Source organism: Cucumis melo, chromosome 3 (genome assembly GCF_025177605.1).
Source record: "Cucumis melo cultivar AY chromosome 3, USDA_Cmelo_AY_1.0, whole genome shotgun sequence".
NCBI classification, from domain to species: domain Eukaryota; kingdom Viridiplantae; phylum Streptophyta; class Magnoliopsida; order Cucurbitales; family Cucurbitaceae; genus Cucumis; species Cucumis melo.
In genome coordinates this window covers 8153577-8172583 of record NC_066859.1, presented here as the reverse complement: position 1 = coordinate 8172583, position 19007 = coordinate 8153577, and the positions used below count along the sequence as shown (strand labels likewise).

The 19007-nt window shown below is 34.2% G+C and overlaps 2 protein-coding genes across 13 annotated transcripts; one reads left to right on the top strand and one right to left on the bottom strand.

Moving 5' to 3' along the window:
* The first annotated feature begins 7484 nt into the window (after window positions 1–7484).
* LOC103504084 (beta-galactosidase 16) lies at window positions 7485–14683 on the top strand. Of its 2 annotated transcripts, XM_008468520.3 has the most exons (19): window positions 7485–8000; window positions 9945–10040; window positions 10128–10240; window positions 10419–10485; window positions 10776–10868; window positions 10977–11120; window positions 11212–11306; window positions 11486–11594; window positions 11701–11785; window positions 11882–12000; window positions 12366–12527; window positions 12615–12796; window positions 12902–12993; window positions 13079–13188; window positions 13288–13380; window positions 13498–13602; window positions 13690–13835; window positions 13948–14299; window positions 14443–14683. In XM_008468520.3, the coding sequence occupies exons 1-19, from the start codon at window positions 7809–7811 to the stop codon at window positions 14551–14553; spliced, it is 2466 nt and encodes an 821-aa protein (XP_008466742.2). In that variant the 5' UTR covers window positions 7485–7808; the 3' UTR covers window positions 14554–14683. The 2 variants fall into 2 exon arrangements, with proteins under 2 accessions (XP_008466742.2, XP_008466741.2); XM_008468519.3 differs by having other exon boundaries at window positions 7486–8000; window positions 13498–13835.
* Window positions 13331–17449, bottom strand: LOC103504082 (N-glycosylase/DNA lyase OGG1). 11 transcript variants are annotated; one of them, XR_007819802.1, is made up of 7 exons: window positions 16618–17449; window positions 15670–15880; window positions 15165–15393; window positions 15040–15084; window positions 14604–14676; window positions 14417–14484; window positions 13331–14311 (listed from the first exon to the last, which is right to left on the bottom strand). XR_007819802.1 is itself a non-coding variant. In XM_017048132.2 (4 exons), the coding sequence occupies exons 1-4, from the start codon at window positions 17373–17375 to the stop codon at window positions 15071–15073; spliced, it is 1212 nt and encodes a 403-aa protein (XP_016903621.2). In that variant the 5' UTR covers window positions 17376–17449; the 3' UTR covers window positions 14954–15070. The 11 variants fall into 11 exon arrangements, 2 of the variants coding, with proteins under 2 accessions (XP_016903621.2, XP_008466739.2); XR_007819795.1 differs by lacking the exon at window positions 14604–14676 and having other exon boundaries at window positions 13331–13537; window positions 13657–13822; window positions 13900–14311; ... (1 more) ...; window positions 15040–15393; window positions 16618–17448; XR_007819799.1 differs by having other exon boundaries at window positions 14417–14676.
* Window positions 17450–19007: the final 1558 nt, after the last annotated feature.

Here is a 19007-nt window from a genome sequence, read left to right as displayed (position 1 = left end):
ACTAACAACAACTAGTGAAGAAGCAAGTTGGCTTTAAAACTTGTTACCTGAGATTCCTAGATGAGATAAATCAATACCAGTCATATTGATCCATTGCGATAGTATACTATAGCAATCGCAAAAGTTCAGAACTTTTATTATTATGGAAAAAGATGACAAATACATCGTAAGCAAGTACCATTAGAGAGTATCTCATTATTGGTGTGTAGTTATAGTGGATCATGTACTGACTGATAAAAATTAGGCAGATCCTTTGACGAATGAACTAGCTAGAGAGAATGTTTTTAAAACCTAAAAAAAATGGAACTCATGTCTATAGAAAAAGGAATCACTTGTGAGAAAAAATCGAACTTGTAGATTGAAGATCCTGAGAAACAAGTTCAAAGGATAATAACTGATCACAAGTGATATGGAGAGAATCATCCTAGAATAATTAAGAATTCCATTCTTATGATACAAAGTAATAACATGATATCCTAAAGCAAAGTAATAACACTTTTCAAGAAATTCTATAAAAATTTCGATAGCATCTCCCCTAAAATATGGGTTAGCCAAAACCTATAAAGGGAGAGATTTTCACTTCTATAAATATATATGCAATCTTTAGACTCAACATCACGTCAAGTGTGTCTTACCACACACTCATCCAAACTATTCCAGAGTTTCAAGTAGAGTTCATATTCAAACTAGATATTACATACAAATGATTTCAGTCTAATGAGGGATCTCTCAAAACACAAATCCTTAGTGTTCTCTTGCTACGTCTAACCTCCCCATGATGCAATACAAAAGTTAACTATATACATACAAAATGAAGATCTACAAAAGATGACGAGGATTCAACCAATGCTTGGTCCTTGTTCGCTACTTAAGGTGAGAAGAAAACATTGAAAATGTAAGTTGAAAACTCAGTGAGTGGCAAGTTTCTTAGGAGTAAAAACTCATAAAATATGCTCAAAAGAAAATATGTAGAAATGCATCAGTAATTAAATAATAGTTAAAAATGTCATTATCTCATAGCCACTAGTCAAATCAACAAACATATACTCAATCCAATCATGGCACGACGTCTAAATATACGGCCAAAGATAGCTCATACATGACCAAAGAATCATGCGGCCAAAACTAGCTCATGCATATTTAGTACCCGCCGCGATAGCAACCTCCATCCTATCCAACCATGATAGCATACTAAATATATTTCTCAAAATAGCTCACACTGTTAAAATAAAATACTTTAAATCTATATAATAGATTAATCGAAGATCATTCATGCCAAATTGTCAAGAATAAGTTATATACCAGAATCCATCTCCTCGAATTGATGATGGTTATAAACTGATGGTTGTAAAATGACTATTGTCTTCCTCAACCAAAACCCTGAATGCACTTAGTGGGATATTTCTCTTGATGGGATAAAAGAAAGACCGAGTGGTTATTGTTTTGGTATATAGGGGACCATAGCCCTAAGGTTCTTTATATACTAGTTCAATTATGATCCCCATTAAAATCCTAATCAATCTAGGAATAAGTTTCTACCCATTTAATCCATACTCAATCAAGAATCATGAGCCTTAATTAAATAGATCACATAATAGGTCTAATTAAATAAAATAACCTAATGTGACAAATTATTAATTTATATACATACCCTACACTTTAATTATACGTATTATTTAAATGCGTCTAACACACATGTGATCCATATCCACAAAGAAACATGCAGCCAAACGGAGCTCACGCATACTTAGCACCTACCATCCATCCAATCCAACCATGATAGTATACTTATACACAGCCGTAATAGCTCATACGTGATCCACATCTACAAGGAAACACGCAACCAAATGAAGCTCACGTATACTTAGCACTTACCAAACTGCTCTTATGTGCACATATAGCCACTCAACATGGGTTAAGCTAGGCTCGAAACCATATCACAATCCTCCATCCATATCCTCGCCTAGGTTTAGGTTCTCGTATTTTCGGCCACAACCTCTTTCAGTCTCAGAATCCCCTAACAACCATAGGTGACGTTATGGAAACACATTCACGTAGCCTTAGAGAAATCTCCTTCTCGTTCACCATAAACATGGGTCAATCATATTTCAAAACCAAGTATAATAAAAAACTTGAGATACGATTTTATAAAGTTCAAGCCATACACATTCTTAAAATCATGATGAATAAACACATCGTTTAAGTATAAATGGAAACAAGAACTTAAAATCTGTTTTTATAAAATTCAAGTCATAAACATTCTTAAAATCACGATGCGTAAACACATTGTTAAAACATAAACGAAAACGTGGTCATAAAAAGTTTAAATCATGGTAATTTCCAAGCAATGTCATGAGATAACATGTATAAGTATAAAGAAAGCTTGAAAATGAGCCACTCAGTCAATAACTCGATCCCCCGAGGTTATACACTTCCCCACTTTAATTTGGCCTGAAACAATGACCAATGTCCCTTAGTTATCTTCACATATCAAGATATCACAACTATCTCTAAAATATTGCACCATGACAACTCAAGCTATTTAAGGTTCAATGGTTCGAATTCCCACTTTTCTTATTAAATTTGTATCATTCACCATGCTTTAATTTAGGCTAAAAATCCACTTTTGGATCCTTAACTTCAAACTTAACTCTTAGCACCTTAAGCATCCACATAAGTCAATCTTAGCAAATCTTTTAATCTCATACACTTTAATTTTAACTATTGATGATTTTTTAGATTTAGATTCGTTATATCAACATGAGTTAATTGATTTTATATACTTCATAAGATCCCCTAAACCATTTACATTCCAAATGTAAAAACAACACCCAACGACCTCCAAAGCTAGAAGATTTTCCTTTCTTGACCTCTAACATTCAACTTTAGGACCTGAGTATCATAGAAAATTGAATCTCAACGCTTTAACTCAATGAGCATTCAAGAACTTTAGGAAAACTCAACAAAACTACTCCAAACTTATCAAGAACTTATCAAAGTACTCTTAACTTCAAATGGGCAACATCCTAACCACTTTCTAAGTTTGAAATCAAGTATCCACTACCATGGTTTATCCAATACTATCACTAAGATTAGATGGGTACTCAAGAGTGACTCCAAAAAGTTTAGAATCTTATCTAAGCTTTGCCAAAATGCCAAATTTTGAGCTTTCGAATGGCTGGATAGCGGCTCAAACTCTTCTAAAACTCGAATCTACCATCAAAATGTAATGAGTCTTGTGAAAACCATGTCAAACTTAATGGGTAATCAAAATTCATAAAGAAATCCAACTAAAATAAAGAAGATTACCCCAAAACCTAGATCTGACGAAAGGAAGTTGGAAAAGGACGAGGTTAGCGATGATTCAACTTGTCGAATGACAATGAAAGACGATTAGGTGATGCATAGCTCGACTAATGACGAAACATAAGGAGAAACTGGAACAAAGTGTACCGATCGAAATTGATGACTTCAAATCACTATGTATCGAAGGCTGTACGACATAGAGTGATCGTCATTCGACGATTCAAGTGGCACACACGATCGACTAGTGATGGTGTCGTTTCGATGAGTCAAGCGCCGCAAGGGTGGCTGATAGTGGTGTCGGCTAGAGGAGAGAAAGAGACGGGTGAGGTAGTGCAAGATACTTGTGGTCGACATGCTCTTTAGAAGAATGAGGAAGGAGAAGAAGAAAAAAATATATATCTTTCTTTTTCTCCTTTTTGTTTTAATTAATAAAAAGATCTTAAGACAAAACCAATATGCCCCTCACTCCATAATTAGCTTTCCTTTTGCTTTTATCTTCATTCTTTTCAACACCCAATAAAACAATTCAAGTTTTAAACCCAACTAAAAATGGTTCTAAGTTTTCTTTTCAAATAAATCAACCTTTTAGGAGTGTAAAAAAAATATTCCAACTTGTTTCTCGACATTTAAGAGATATTAAATAAATAAATAAAATAAAGGAGAGCAGAATGAGGGCTTATAAATAATATAATCAATAACACTTATTGAAATTATAATAATAATACTTTATTAACAACAATCAATGAATTATATTTACTGTCTACGAGCTTTAGAACATAAAACGCAACAGTACAATATAAGAAAGGTAAGGAAAATGTTGTTGCAGATGCGCTATCGAGAAGGTATATCTTGCTAAACATGTTTCACTCTAGGTTGCTTAGATTTGAACATTTATCAAGGCATAGTATTCACAAGACACTTATTTTGCACCTTTTATTGAAAATCTCAAGTAAAAACATGTTGTACTTAATTATATGTTGTTCGATGGATTCTGTTTATAAAGAATAAGTTTTACATTCCCCCTAGTTATATTCAAAAGTTATTAATTAGTTAAAGAGGCGCATGAGGGAGGCTTAACGAGACATTTTCATAGCACTAAATTATATGACATGTTGAGTGAACATTTTTCTTGGCCTAGAATGAGATATGATGTACATAAGGACAGTAAGAGATGTATTACATTTAGGGAAGCTAACTCTAAGTCTAAACCACATGGTATAGTTGCCTTTACCAATCCCTAATGGACCTTGGTTAGATATTTCAATACATTTTGTGTTGGGCTTACCTTGATATAGGAGGGGGGAAGGATATCATTTCCTGGTAGTTAACAGGTTTACCAAAATGGCTCATTTCATTGCATGTAATAAAACTAACAATGCTAAGCATGTGGCCGATTTATTCTTTAAGAATGTGGTTAATTAAATTGCATGAGATTCCTAGAATCATTGTTAGTGATAGAGATATAAAATTTTAAAGTCATTTTTTAAAGTACTTCAAGGAAAACTTGGTATTAAGTTAGTTTACTCCATTACTTGTCATCCTCAGACTGATGGACAAACTAAGGTAGCCAGTAGGATGATAGTGACGATACTTAGAGCTCTAATAGATAGAAATACCAAAGTTTGGGAGGATTTTCTACCATATATTGAATTTTCATACAACAAGGTTGTTCGTAGTGTCACTAAATATTCACCATTTGAGATTGTGTATATAGTTTTAACCCTTTATCATCTATTGACTTGTTCCCTTTGCCTTTTAATGAGGTGGTAAATTTTCAAGCTGATAAGAAGGCCACCATCATTTTAGAAGCTACATAAAGGGTTAAAGAAAGAATTAGGAAGCAAAATCCAAGGTAGTAGAAAAGGTTAAACAACATTGAAAGCCCATTTTATTTAAGGAGAGAGAATTGGTATGAGTTCACCTTCGAAAGGAAAGATTTTCACATCAACGAGATTCAAAGTTAAATCTAAAATGAGATGGATCTTTTCAAGTGATGAAAAAATCAATGACAATGCCTACCAGATTGATCTTGAAGGTAAATATGATGTGAGTGCTACTTTTAATGTTTCTTATTTAACTTCTTTTGATGCAAATAACGAGTTAGATTCGAGAATTAATCTTTCAAAAGGGAGAGAAAATGATCTGAACCAAGATGACCTTGTGTTACCTCCAGGACAAATCACATGTACAAAAGCCAAGAAACTACAGTTAACATTGAATTATCACGTTGAAGAGGAGGTGAACTCAATTAAGGAGATTCAAGCAGCAGCAATTGGTCAAAAGCTTTATAAATAGAGCTAGTTGACGCTATAGGATGGAACCAATTGAACTTTGTAATTTACTTTATCTTTCAAAAACATACATTTTTTAGGGGTTTCGTTATTGGACTCATATATGTTTATTTGGGTTTTAGTTCCTTTAAGTTAAGGGTAGAGTGGACTTTTATGTCTATTTTAGTGCAGTAGATTGAGTTTAAAGTAAAAAACAAAATATAGCACGTTAGTTTTGAGTTTTGAGTTTTTTAGATTTTAGCGTTCATGAGAATTCTCTAGTAGATGGAGTTTCATCACCATCTTTTTGTAATTTTTGATTCAGGGTTGCATGCCAAGAACATTAAGATAAGTTTGTTCATCTTGCTTGTGGAGTGTTCAAACTTGGAATGTGGAACTAGTTCTCCTTATCCTTGGGTTTTAGATCAAAAGGTAATTCAAATCTAATCTATTCCCTTAGGTTGTTGTCAATATGATTGAGGTTTTTAGAATTTGATATTAAGAGTTCACCAATTAGGTTTGTAATTTTCGAATCCTAGAATTTTTCATATCACTATTTTTAGAAACTCACTAATAAAGACAACAAAGACTACATGAAGCAGGATGTACGAGGACTCTGTGCCATGAACCATTTATGGCTTCACACCAACAAAATTTAGTTCAAACTTATGATTTCTCCAAATTTTATCATAATTTACACCAATTCCATATTGCGTATCCATGAAAGTTATGACTTCACACGATGATATGGCAAGGGGAGAGATTAAGTACAACAAAAAGGCTAATGGACACTTAATCGAGAGTTACTATAGTTGCTTGTAGTCTGATTTGATAAAATATGAGATTTATCTCATTGACAAAAATAAGAAATTGTAAAGTAAACGCTATAATTCACGTTTAAAATGAAATTATAATAAATATATATAGTGAAAGTCAAATTTAAAAATAAGAGGAATTGGTTAAAAACGAGATAGATATATCGTTATTCATGTAAAATTCTGTTAATGATTTATGAAAGTTAATATAACATGAGATTTCAAAATTTAAACAAACCAAAAATCAAAATTAATGGCAAAATATCATCGCGGAAATAAAAAAAATCCATTCACGCTGAATATCTAAAGCCAAACCAAGACAACCAAAATTGTATATTTGACAAATTAATTAGAGTATAATAATGAAACCGTTGGATTAATTACAATGTAATTGTCAAGGAAATTTTAGATTATACAAACATGGAACAAGTGGATCCCATGCCTTGTTGCTATAATTTAAAAGGATTCCACTTTTGGTTATTTGTTCAAATGTTTGTGTTCATATACCAACAACAAGAATGAATACTTTTGAAACTTTTTGTAAGTTGAGAAACACCTTTAAAACTAAACGTAACAGTTTTCATCTAAAATTATAGGTAAGAATAATTTTAAATTGATTTTAAAATTTAAATGTATATTTTTGAGACAAATGAGGTGTGATCTAAATAATGTAGGCAAAAGTGGCATTAAAGAATCAGACAGTGTAAATGTATAATAAAAAGATATTTTAATGATTGACTTTTAGCCGAAAAGATAAGTAATAACCACAACTTAATTACTTTTTTGTCTTTTAAGATCAATTTTATTCAATCAATTATTAATCAAAATAGACTCACGCAGCCGTCTCACACGCGTGAAAGCGTGGCTCCTTGGTATATGTTGAAGATTTTTTTGCTTATTTTTGGTTTATCTCTCTCACGTGACTCAACAGACGCGACGAGTTTCCGCTACCAATGGGTCCGGCTCAGGTTTTCTTCACTTAATTTACTTAACATACCCACTAACTATCTTTATTCTCATTTCCCCCCCCCTCGTTATTTATCTATAATCCTTTTTGAGTACAGGACAAAATCTATTTACAAGTTCGTTACCCACTCACCATTGAAATTCGTAAATTCCCAGTTCTACTCGAATCCCCCATCTTCACACTTCTCCCTCTTCATTTTTCTTTATTATTATTATTTTTTTGAACTAATTGACAGCCAATTATGAAGCTGTATAAAATCAAGAGAGACGCCTCGTTTCTTACGCAGAAAATTCATAGTTCAAATTCCCCTTTTTACAGATCCCGACGTTTTTTTGTACATTTCTTGTAAGCAAGAGAATGAAATGGGCAGTAAGGGAGAAGTTGGTTTCCAGTTTTTTATATAAATTCCGCAGTTGAAAAAGAATTGAACAGACAAAGGTTTGAGAATCAATGGCGAAATCAGAGTCCTGCATCGTCATATGCATTTACTCTGCTTTGTTCTTCACGGCGCCGTTATTCCACTGCGTCCTCGGCGGCAACGACGGCATCGGCGTAACTTACGATGGAAGATCCTTGATCGTCAATGGCGAACACAAACTGCTCTTCTCTGGTTCGATTCACTATCCACGGAGCACTCCTGATGTAAGCTCGATTAACTATTACTTACTTTTTATTCATCGTTTTTGATCTTCTGCGATGGTTCCGATGGTTTCTGATTCTAATATGAGTTTAGCAATTCATGGCGGTTAAATTTTTACTTTTTGAAATTTTTTGGTGGGAAAGTGAAATTTCTACGAATCATCCATTTCACATTGGTAAGAGGTGTTAGGTTAGTTCATAAAGGGAAATGAAACGCGTTAATGCGTTTGGTTATTGATAACCGTATTGGTTCATCATTCATGTCTCTGCGTTTTTGTGAATTTAATTGGAATTTCTGTGTCTTTTTTACTTCTTTTTTTATTTTTCCAGAAATGGTGTTTTGATTGATAAAGTTTCCCGCCAACGAAGGTAGTGAATTGCTGTTTACGGCAGTATTCAAAATTCAGGAGTAGAATTCACTTCATTATGAATATAATATTTTGGCATTTCTATATTTGATTTAACTGTGATTCAATTCAAAATGAATTTCTGGGAATTAGGTGCAATCAAAAGCAGCAATTCTGATATTCAATTTTGCGTTCCTAAAAAACATGTAGGTTAGTCATAATTTATAAATATAATAAGAATTTAAAATGTCCTCCCTAAGTTTTGCAATTATTTCTTAAGCCAAGGCTTCAGTGCGTGTTCATACCTGAGTACTGTTTGCTTTTGTTTTAATATATAAGAAATTATTAGGAAAACTATGGTATTTTATAAAATATAACTAAATTTCATATTAAATTTATATCAATTAACCATGTGTATATGTGATAGATTTGAATTTTTTTTAATATTTTTTAATATTTTTATTCATTTTCCTATATTTGAAAATGTTCTAAACTATGACTATTATCAATTATGTTTTTAAATAATATTTTGATTATTCTTTTTCAAGTTACTGTAATTTTAAACATTACTTTTTTTTTTTTGTGTTTGAAATTTTACGTTTTCATCTACCAATAAAAATTATTGTGTTAAACTTATATCGTGCAATAAAAAGATTAATTGACATTAAACAAAATATTTAGTACAAAATTAATTTTAGTATTTGTTTGTATATGTGGTTGTGTTCTTAATCACTTCAACTGCTAATGGGGTAGTCTAAGATTGAGCTTGAAAAGGAGTGGTTTGGCAATGACCCCTCTTTCATTTTTTTCTCTCTCTTATTTATTTTGTTTACTTATATGGATGATGTGCTATTATAGAATCAAGCTTTTGGCTACATTTTTTTTCTACCATTCAACTATGTTTATATTGGTCTAATGACTTCATTTTTAGTGCTTAAGTTTGGTATAATGATTTCATATGCTATGTTTGTTTCTATACTATATTTTTCCATCAGTATTTTTTCTTTCATGTCATTTTCACCTCTATACATAAAAGAAAGAAATAAGAGTTCTCATTCAAATTTCAAAGAATAAAAATAAAATTTTGCAAAACTATACATTACTCCATTTTAATATTAATTTTAAAAATTAAACTTGCAAGCATCCTGGTAAGTAAGTGTTTCTTTGTTTTGTTACTCCGAAAAATCTTTAAAAACTAACTCAAATATTTAAAAAAGCATAGATTTCACTCATGAGTCTAAAAATGAACTCATTTATCAAACAAGATTTTTTTAGTTTTAAAACTTTGCTTAGTCTGAAAAAGAACATGATTTAAAAAAAACAGATATTAAATGCAGCCTTAGAAAGCGAACAAAATACATATATATTATATAAAAATCATGTGATACACGTCACCGCACAATGGACGAATGAAAAATCTCTCCATGGAATTCAAAATTAAGCGTGAACGTAATTGTCAGAGAAAAAAAGCCGGATCTCGAGAACAGCTCATCGCATACATAGTTCAATTGGCCACAACATTTTTCACCTGTACTTCAGTTGTTTGAACATATTAGAATTAAGACGATGCCTTTTTCTCTTTTGTTAATTTGTTGTGTAGATGTGGCCTTCTTTGATAGCCAAAGCAAAGGAAGGTGGAATAGACGTTATACAAACCTACGTGTTCTGGAACCTTCACGAACCCCAACAAGGAACGGTAACTCAATGCTGTTTCTCTACTCCCTGTGTATCTTTAGAACTTTAGATGACATGGCAATGAATTGTATTGCTTGCTCTTTTCCAGTATGAATTTAGTGGAAGACGTGATATAGTACAATTTGTTAAAGAAATACAAGCTCAAGGACTATATGCTTGCCTTAGGATTGGACCCTTCATTGAGGCTGAATGGAGTTATGGGTAAAGACCGATAGATTTATATTCCCCTTTGTTTTCATCATGTTCTGCGTGTCGTTTGCTCTGTTCTGAGCTTTACCATTTTCTTTTGTTGAATTAAAACAAATTAAACTTTATAACTCAACTAGTACCTAATAAATAACGTCCATTTCTTGGTCCTTGTCTTAACTTTCTAATACAGAGGTCTACCATTTTGGTTACATGATGTTCCTGGAATTGTTTATCGATCTGACAACGAACCATTTAAGGTATACCTCTGTTTTTTCCCCTTTTTTCTTGTACAAATTGGGTGAAGAGATCTAAACCGCGGATTTCTTGGTCCTAACATACATTGATTGTGCTAAGCTTTTTATGGCTTTGTTTGTAGTATTGATATAGTTAATTGAGCAATATTTGGATGTAGGGTCACACTCATGCATCTTTCTGTAGCTAAAATAATAATATGATATATAAATTTATATTTACCGTAGTCCATTTAAGTTGGGATAAGCAAGTGAGTCGTTACATTTTCATGGTCACTCTGCACCTTTAATGGCAGCTTCACATGCAAAACTTCACCACGAAGATCGTGAACATGATGAAGTCGGAAGGCTTATATGCTTCACAAGGAGGACCAATTATACTTTCACAGGTTTGAGCCAATGGGCAAGTAGCTACTCCATTGAATATCTTTTTAATTTATCTTTTAATTTTGTGTTCTTTGTCACCTTATTATGAGAACTCATTGATGAAATTGCAGATTGAGAATGAATACACATTGGTGGAGGCAGCCTTTGGTGAGAAAGGACCGCCTTATGTTCAATGGGCAGCAAAAATGGCTGTTAGCCTTCAGACTGGTGTGCCATGGAGCATGTGCAAGCAAAACGATGCACCTGACCCCGTGGTATATTTTTGTCAAAAGTACTTAATTAACTATACTTAATTACTTTTCCTCTCTATCTCTAACGTGTTCCTTTTTGTATTTATCATGGCAGATTAATACGTGTAATGGGATGAGATGTGGAGAAACATTCACAGGACCAAATTCACCCACTAAGCCATCTATTTGGACTGAGAATTGGACTAGTTTGTATGTTTTGCGGTTGCATTGTGTCCAGATATCTTGCGTATCATTTTCACAAAAATGGAGGAAGAATATGCTTCTTCTTTGAATGTTATAGAGATTGTTAATTACTTGAATATCAGATTAAATGTTGTTGTTTAAAGATCGATAACCTTTATTTTTGTTTTGGGGGCGTGGGATTACAGTTATCAAACATATGGTGAAGAACCGTATATAAGATCAGCGGAGGAGATTGCATTTCATGTTGCTCTTTTCATTGCCGCAAAGAATGGGACTTATGTCAATTATTATATGGTATTGATACAAATCTCTCTCTCAATTTTTTGTTTGTTTCTATCAACCTAACTAAAGATGTACATGTTTAACTTGAACCAAAACCACTGTCCATTTTTTCCATTAGTATCATGGAGGAACCAACTTTGGAAGATCAGCCTCTGCATTTATGATCACAGGTTACTATGACCAAGGCCCCCTGGACGAATATGGTAAGACAATTTCAAAAACTACCCGTCTTAATTAAATTAACTCAATTGTTCGAACTTTGTATCAACTAAAAACTGTTTACCACATTTTTGCTGCAGGTTTAACTAGGGAACCAAAATGGGGTCATCTTAAAGAATTACATGCTGCAGTTAAGCTATGCTCCACGCCATTGCTCACTGGAACAAAATTTAATTTCTCATTGGGACAATCACTAGAAGTAAGCTTTAACTCCATGCAAAATAAAAAAACTATTCTTCCCATCGATGTTGAAAATGGAATGTTGTATACTAAATACAGGACCAAAAGATGAGAATGATAATTATTACTTATTAGGTTGCAATTCTCGAAAATTGTAGATCTCTCATGATTTCGAATATTAACTGTTTGATTTTTAACAATTATGCTTGCTTCTCACAATTTCTCATGGCATTTTCATTGTAAAAACTAAAACTACTGGTTTTTAGTTTTGAAGATTTTGTTTTTATTTTAGCAATAGTTCAAGAAACCAAGTGGAAATAATGTTTATTAGTTTATTGTTTAAGAATCAAGCCATCGTGTTTTTTTCCTTTTTTTTTTTTGCAGGCCATTGTGTTCAAAACGGAGTCCGATGAATGTGCTGCCTTCTTGGTGAATAGGGGAGCTATAGACACGGATGTCCTCTTTCAGAATGTTACTTATGAGTTACCTCTTGGATCCATCAGCATCTTACCAGATTGTAAAAATGTGGCCTTCAATACTAGAAGAGTAAGATTTACACTGACAACTGGTGAAAAGTTTTTATCAACTTTATTTTTCTTCGTTAATTTCAACTGTTGAAATATATTTGATCAGGTAAGTGTACAACGTAATACGAGATCAATGATGACAGTACAAAAGTTCGATTCATCTGAAGAATGGGAAGAATTCAAGGAACCAATACCTAACTTTGAGGATACCGAATTAAGAGCAAACAAATTATTAGAGCATATGGGTACAACAAAAGACAGATCAGACTATCTTTGGTACACTTTTAGGTAAGTTATTAATGATAAATCAAGCAGCTGATTATGCTTGAATTCAATAAAGTATAGTTGGAAGTCAATGAATTAGTTCAATTGTGTGTCTTGATTGGAATGCAGGGTTCAACAAGATTCACCTGACTCTCAACAAACATTTGAAGTGGATTCTCGAGCTCATGCCTTGCATGCATTTGTCAATGGGGATTATGCAGGCTAGTCTTATCTTTCTTTTTATGGTTGAAAATTGAAACTCGAAGAAACCACAATATCGAGCATTTTAAAATGGATGTTTTATAGGCTCTGCGCATGGAACTTACAAAGAAAAAGGTTTCTCTCTTGTGAATACTATTACATTGAGAAATGGCATCAACAATATCTCATTGCTCAGTGTAATGGTTGGGTTACCGGTATGAATCTTTTAATCTTCCCTTCCATAGTTGATGTCTTAACGCTGATAGGTAATGCACCCCACATCTTAGTGAATTCTGATAGTTTTAATGTGAAAGGACTCTGGAGCATTTCTTGAGACCAGAGTTGCTGGACTGCGAAGAGTGGGAATTCAAGGCGTGGATTTCTCAGAACAACCATGGGGATACAAGGTTCATTAATTGTTCATATACACTTGAAACTGATGTAATATGCAAAAAAGTACACAGCCGCAAGCAAACACTTAAAACTAACCTCTTGTTAATATTTTTGCAAACAATTTTGCAAAGGTTGGCCTATCAGGAGAGCAATCGCAAATATTTTTAGACACTGGGTCAAGCAATGTTCAGTGGAGCAGGTTAGGAAACTCTTCTCAGCCGCTCACATGGTACAAGGTACTACCAATAATCAATAGCAACTATCTTGAATTCAAATGTTCACGAACTGACCTTTGTTATTGTCATTCATTGCTAATCGGGCAGACTCGGTTTGATGCACCTCCTGGTGATGATCCAATTGCACTGAACCTTGGTTCCATGGGGAAGGGTGCAGCTTGGGTTAACGGCCGGGGCATTGGCCGGTACTGGGTCTCCTTCCTTACCCCAAAAGGGGAGCCTTCACAGAAATGGTAAATAGTTTACTCACCTTGATATTTAGTGTTTATATCATACCTTATGTCTCAAATTTCCTACCCCTAGTTTCCTCATTTTTGATACAATTCTGTCTCTCGTTCAATCCAGGTATAATGTACCGCGTTCCTTCCTCAAGCCAACTGACAACCAGTTGGTTATTCTCGAAGAAGAAACAGGAAACCCAGTTGAGATATCTTTGGATTCCGTTTTGATTACCAAAACATGTGGGCAAGTGTCTGAATCACATTATCCTTTAGTAGCTTCGTGGATGGGTGCAAAGAAACAAAAGGTAAGAAGTGCGAAGAACAGAACCAGAAGGCCTAAGGTCCAATTAAGCTGCCCTAGTAAAAAGAAAATCTCCAACATCTTATTTGCAAGCTTTGGTACCCCATCTGGTGATTGTCAAAGCTATGCTATTGGAATGTGTCACTCGCCAAACTCCAGACCCATTGTAGAACATGTGAGTTTTCTCCTGAAACACATTAGCATTCTATAAAGAAAGTGGTATCTTGAAATTGGATTCTGGAGCATTTTTTGAAAATCTTGCTAATAAAAGGCAATCAAGACAATAGCTCACATGAAAATTGCATTGTGATGATTCAGGCGTGTCTGGGGAGGGTCAAATGCTCAATTCCAATCTCAAGTCTGAACTTTCAAGGCGATCCATGTCCACACGTCACGAAAACATTGTTGGTCGATGCACAATGCACGTAAATGATTGAATACGCCTAGCATGAAGTACATGGCATGATAATTCACAGTACCTTTCAATATATAAATAGCTTTAGCAATAATCTTTTCTCCATTACCACAGCTTATTTCATTCTTTTTGGAGTCCTAGAAACATTTACACAATAATTCAGTTATTAATTGATTCAGTCAAGTCTCAACAATGAAATATAACCACAGTTCTCTTGTCACAGAAAATCAGAACTTTTTGCAACTGAACATTCCTAACATATTAGGATTGAAATGCTGCAAAGAGAATGGAATGTGAGACTTCCCCAAAACTGGCGATTAAATTCTGAGTTCTTCCTTAAGGAGGAAACGCCATCAATGAGCCAAAGCAAACCAAAAGATTTAAGTACTATATTCCTATCGAAAACTTTGCTCGTAAAGAAGCAAGCAAAACTCAGCATTAATCACATCAATCATCTTTTAGTATCCCACATTTACTAGTAGTTTGTACTTTGAACAAACCTCTCGCATCTTCATCTTTGATCTGTAACAACTATAGATCTTGCTCTACAAGAGAAACAGGATTTACGTCAACCTGGAAATCCTGAGACCAACTAAATATAGCTATTCACATTGATCTATGTTACCAGCATGTGCCATATCTTTCTGCTGCTTTGTAGATCTTTTCCTTTTGGTATTCTCAAGAGTTGCTGGTAAAAGGGCCTTCTGTTGAGGCAACTCAGCGACGAAAAGCAGAGTTTGAGCCCATCCAGCGTATTTTCCATACTTGCTGACAAATGCCTCAGCCACACGATTGCAAAGCTTTGGTGTTAGGCGTGCACCAGCAAGCTCAGGAACAAGGTACCTTGTAGCAATCTTTTCATCCCAAACAAGAAAAAAGCCTTACAATCAACTTCCAACAGAACCAAAATCGACATAACTAAAACTCATCCAATAATGCCTACAATCCCAAATCTATATCCACTTCTATTTATTTGAACACAGACTTCTCCCTGTAAGCAACATCTTTCTTTTTTTCAGCCCCCACAGAAGAGAATGATGAAAGTTCTCAAGTTCAGACAAGCAAAGCCCCTTGGGTTTATAAGAATGAAACTTATATCATTTTAGTTCACATGAAAAGGGAGATACTACCTGCCAGACATGTGTGTCAACAGGAATGGCGTGGTGCTGGTCAAGAGAGAAGAGAGCGACACAAGCTGCTACCTTTGGACCCACGCCCGGTAAAGTAGAAAGGGCTCCAATCACCTCTTCAAGATCTGAATCACGAAGGGACAGAAGCCATTCTGCACCTCCACCAGGTTTTGCTTTCAGTGCATTCACAGTGCCAATTATGTATTTAGCCCTGCTTATTCACATTAAGCTATCAATAAAACCACCCATACAGCATACTGCCTATTCAATGATCACGGGCAACAATCATTTTGTTTTTATTTTTATGTATTCAAAAACTAAGCTTATAAAAACTATAACTACCTATATAGGTTCCTTGCATTATGACGAAGCCAAAATTTTTAAACTTAAAAAAGCCTATAGGTTTCTTACTTTATTTTCTTCTTCCTACCAATATTTTCAAGAATCAAGGCATGTTTTGAAAACTAAGGAAAGTAGTTTTTAAAAATTTGTTTCTGTTTCCTGAATTTGGCTTAAACCTCAACATTTTACTTAAATATATGAAAAACATAAGAAATTGAGAGGAAATAGGCTTAAAAAACAAATGGTTAACAAATGAAGCATAAAGTTTTGATTTTGGTTTTGATACTTTGGCTCAGAAATCCAATGTGCTCCGAAGTCTGAAGTGATGAGAAAAAGTTCATAAATATCCGAGAAAACAACCAAAAGCAGAAAACCAAAAAGAAATTTTTAAGATTGATGATAGTGTGTGCACAATGGAGCTCTCTTACTTTCCCTAATGAAATGATATTTTTAACATTTATCCTATGCTGACATAACTTGTACTTTTGGTTTCACTTTAGTGTCCTATATCATCTCAAAGTCATAGACTCATAGATATTTTCCTTCCTACAATGTGGGAAGCGTTCCCATCCTCACAGATAGAGCTAATGAAATAGAGAGATTAACCTGTAACCAAAGCCTGCCTCTCTAAGCTCAGCCTCAGAGACCAAGGACAGCCTCTCCAAAGAAGGGAATTCATGGAAATCAAAACCTCCAACATTACCCAAATAATTCCCGAGTGATGAGATGTAATCCACCATTTTAGTGATTCTCCCAATATTATTATTGGAAGAACACAAAAACTGAATCAAACATTCAAGTGGGTCTTGCCTGAGAACTCGAGCCCCCTCCAAATGGCGAGCCAACGCATCGAATCCCGGATCAGCCGCCGAGAATACCTCCCAAATGGAACTCAGGGAGATGCCGGCGTTAAGGAAATCAAGTAATGCCAATCTGGCGGCGGCGGAGGAGGAGGTGGATGTAGAAGAAAAGTGAAGGCAATATGAAACTTCGCCGTTTGGAAGATGGTTGAGAGAGATGAGATGAGAGCCAACGACGCCGGTGAACTCAAGGGGGTTGGTTTGTTTCCAGCGGAAGGTTTGGCCGGTGGGGAAAGTGAGAGGCAAAGAGAGGTCTGATCTGGTGAGATTTAGAGAGACCCAGTTGGAGGATGATGGGGATTGGGGGGATTTGAGGAGGGTTAGGGTTTTGTTTGGGTTTTTGGATGAGTGGTGGATGGAGACAGTGGTTGGTTTTGAATGGGAGAGTTGAGGGGTAGGGGGAGACGGCGGCGGTGGCGATGGCTTTGTGGAGGGAGTGGAGGGTGGAGTGGGTTTGAATCTCTTCGTCATTAGAAGGAGGGGTTTGAATGACAATGAAGGCATTTGGAGGGTTATGAGTGGTGGTTTCCCTTCAAATACTGACCATCAACGACCAAACTGGCTCTTGAAATATGTGAAAATTGAAAAATGTTGAAAACGTCGGATGTTTCTATATGGAAAAACGTAATGATGATTTTTAAAAAATTAAAAAATAAGCAATTTACACGTTTGTTAATGAGTTAGAATGTTTGATAATTGTATTTTATCTACAGCAATGATGGTTATTTTCTTTTCTTATGTTTCATCGATTTTTTAAGATAGGATAAAATTGTTAGATTCACTAATTGATATGTTGAAATATCAACATGTCAACATTTATCTAATACTATAAATACAAAATCATAATTTCAAAAGGCAATGATCAGAATATGCTCTTGTTGACAATGTTAAATAGTTTGAATTTCCCTACTGAACTAATCTTTTTTTTTTTTTTTTTTTTGAGGTGGCATCAATATCTCATCAAACTCTTTGATGGTCACTTTTTGTTCCAAATGTTACAAGGTCGGTCATTTTTTTTTATAAAGATATTGAATTGCTTAATGTTACTAAACAATTTGATAACGATATCTATTTTACTTCTATTTTATCTTATCTTCATCGTTAATGATATTTATTTGTTATATGATTGTTGTATAATTATTATTTGATATATTAATAGTTACTTGATTGTCAATAATATTGATTATTATCTTGTTGCAATTTGATTACCATGTGATTGTTGTTTGATTATTGTTGTTGGTGGATTAGAATTATTGATGAAAAATTTATTGACTGTTAAACGTTACAAAATTAAATTTTTGACCGATATAACATTACGAATTAACTTTTTTACCGTTAAAAGTTACAAAATTAATTTTTTGACCGTTAAAAGTTTATTATAATAAATTTATGACGTCTCGCAATTAAATTCTTTTGACCGTTACTGATCCTCCACCACTATATATACATCCTTCAGTTTTCATTTCTAGACACAACAAACAATCTTCTCTCAAATTCTCATTCTCTTAAAAGTTTTCCGAGTTTTTCTTTTTTTAGTGTTTCGGTTTCGATTAATTTCTGTGCAAAACTAATTGACGAAAAATAGTTGTTTTATCTTGGGGACGATGAGACATAATTCTATTTGCACGATTCAGAGTAAAGCCGCGAAACGTCTTAAAGAGAGCGTGTTCCGCGACTCAGCCTTTCACTAATCCAGTTTTTGTTTTGCAATCTTTGTTTCTTTTAACAATCTGTTCAGTTGCTGCCTCATTTCTTTCATCATTATTTGCTGGACTTGGACGATTTTTTGCATTGAAGACCAAAGTGCAACAACAATTTTAAGACGATTCTTTTCTGCTGTGATGGCCGGACAAATCCAATCCGGCTTGATGTCTTCTAATCTCAACCGTCCATTCTATTTTGAAGGAGCACACTTCAAAAGGTGGAAACAAAAGATGTTATTTTTTCTCACGCTGAAGAAGGTGGCCACTGCTTGTACTATTGAAAAGCCGAAGGTTTCAGAAAAAGATCCTACAGAAGAACAACTAAAGAACCTCACCACCTGGATAAAACTGACTTCATCTGTAAGAACCTAATTCTTAATGGTCTTATTGATGAACTATATGATTATTATAATACCATGACTACTGCAAAAGA

Bases quoted from the DNA above. Each gene is read 5' to 3' on its own strand.
- LOC103504084 (XM_008468519.3), top strand. From the start codon at position 7,809: ATGGCGAAATCAGAGTCCTGCATCGTCATATGCATTTACTCTGCTTTG. The intron at 13,189-13,287 runs GTATGAATCTTT...TTAATGTGAAAG, and splicing joins GTGTAATGGTTGGGTTACCG to GACTCTGGAGCATTTCTTGA. The intron at 13,381-13,497 runs GTTCATTAATTG...AATTTTGCAAAG, and splicing joins AACAACCATGGGGATACAAG to GTTGGCCTATCAGGAGAGCA.
- LOC103504082 (XM_008468517.3), bottom strand. From the start codon at position 17,375: ATGCCTTCATTGTCATTCAAACCCCTCCTTCTAATGACGAAGAGATTC. The intron at 15,881-16,617 runs GTTAATCTCTCT...GTGAATAAGCAG, and splicing joins GAGGCAGGCTTTGGTTACAG to GGCTAAATACATAATTGGCA. The intron at 15,394-15,669 runs GTAGTATCTCCC...TGGGATGAAAAG, and splicing joins TTGACACACATGTCTGGCAG to ATTGCTACAAGGTACCTTGT.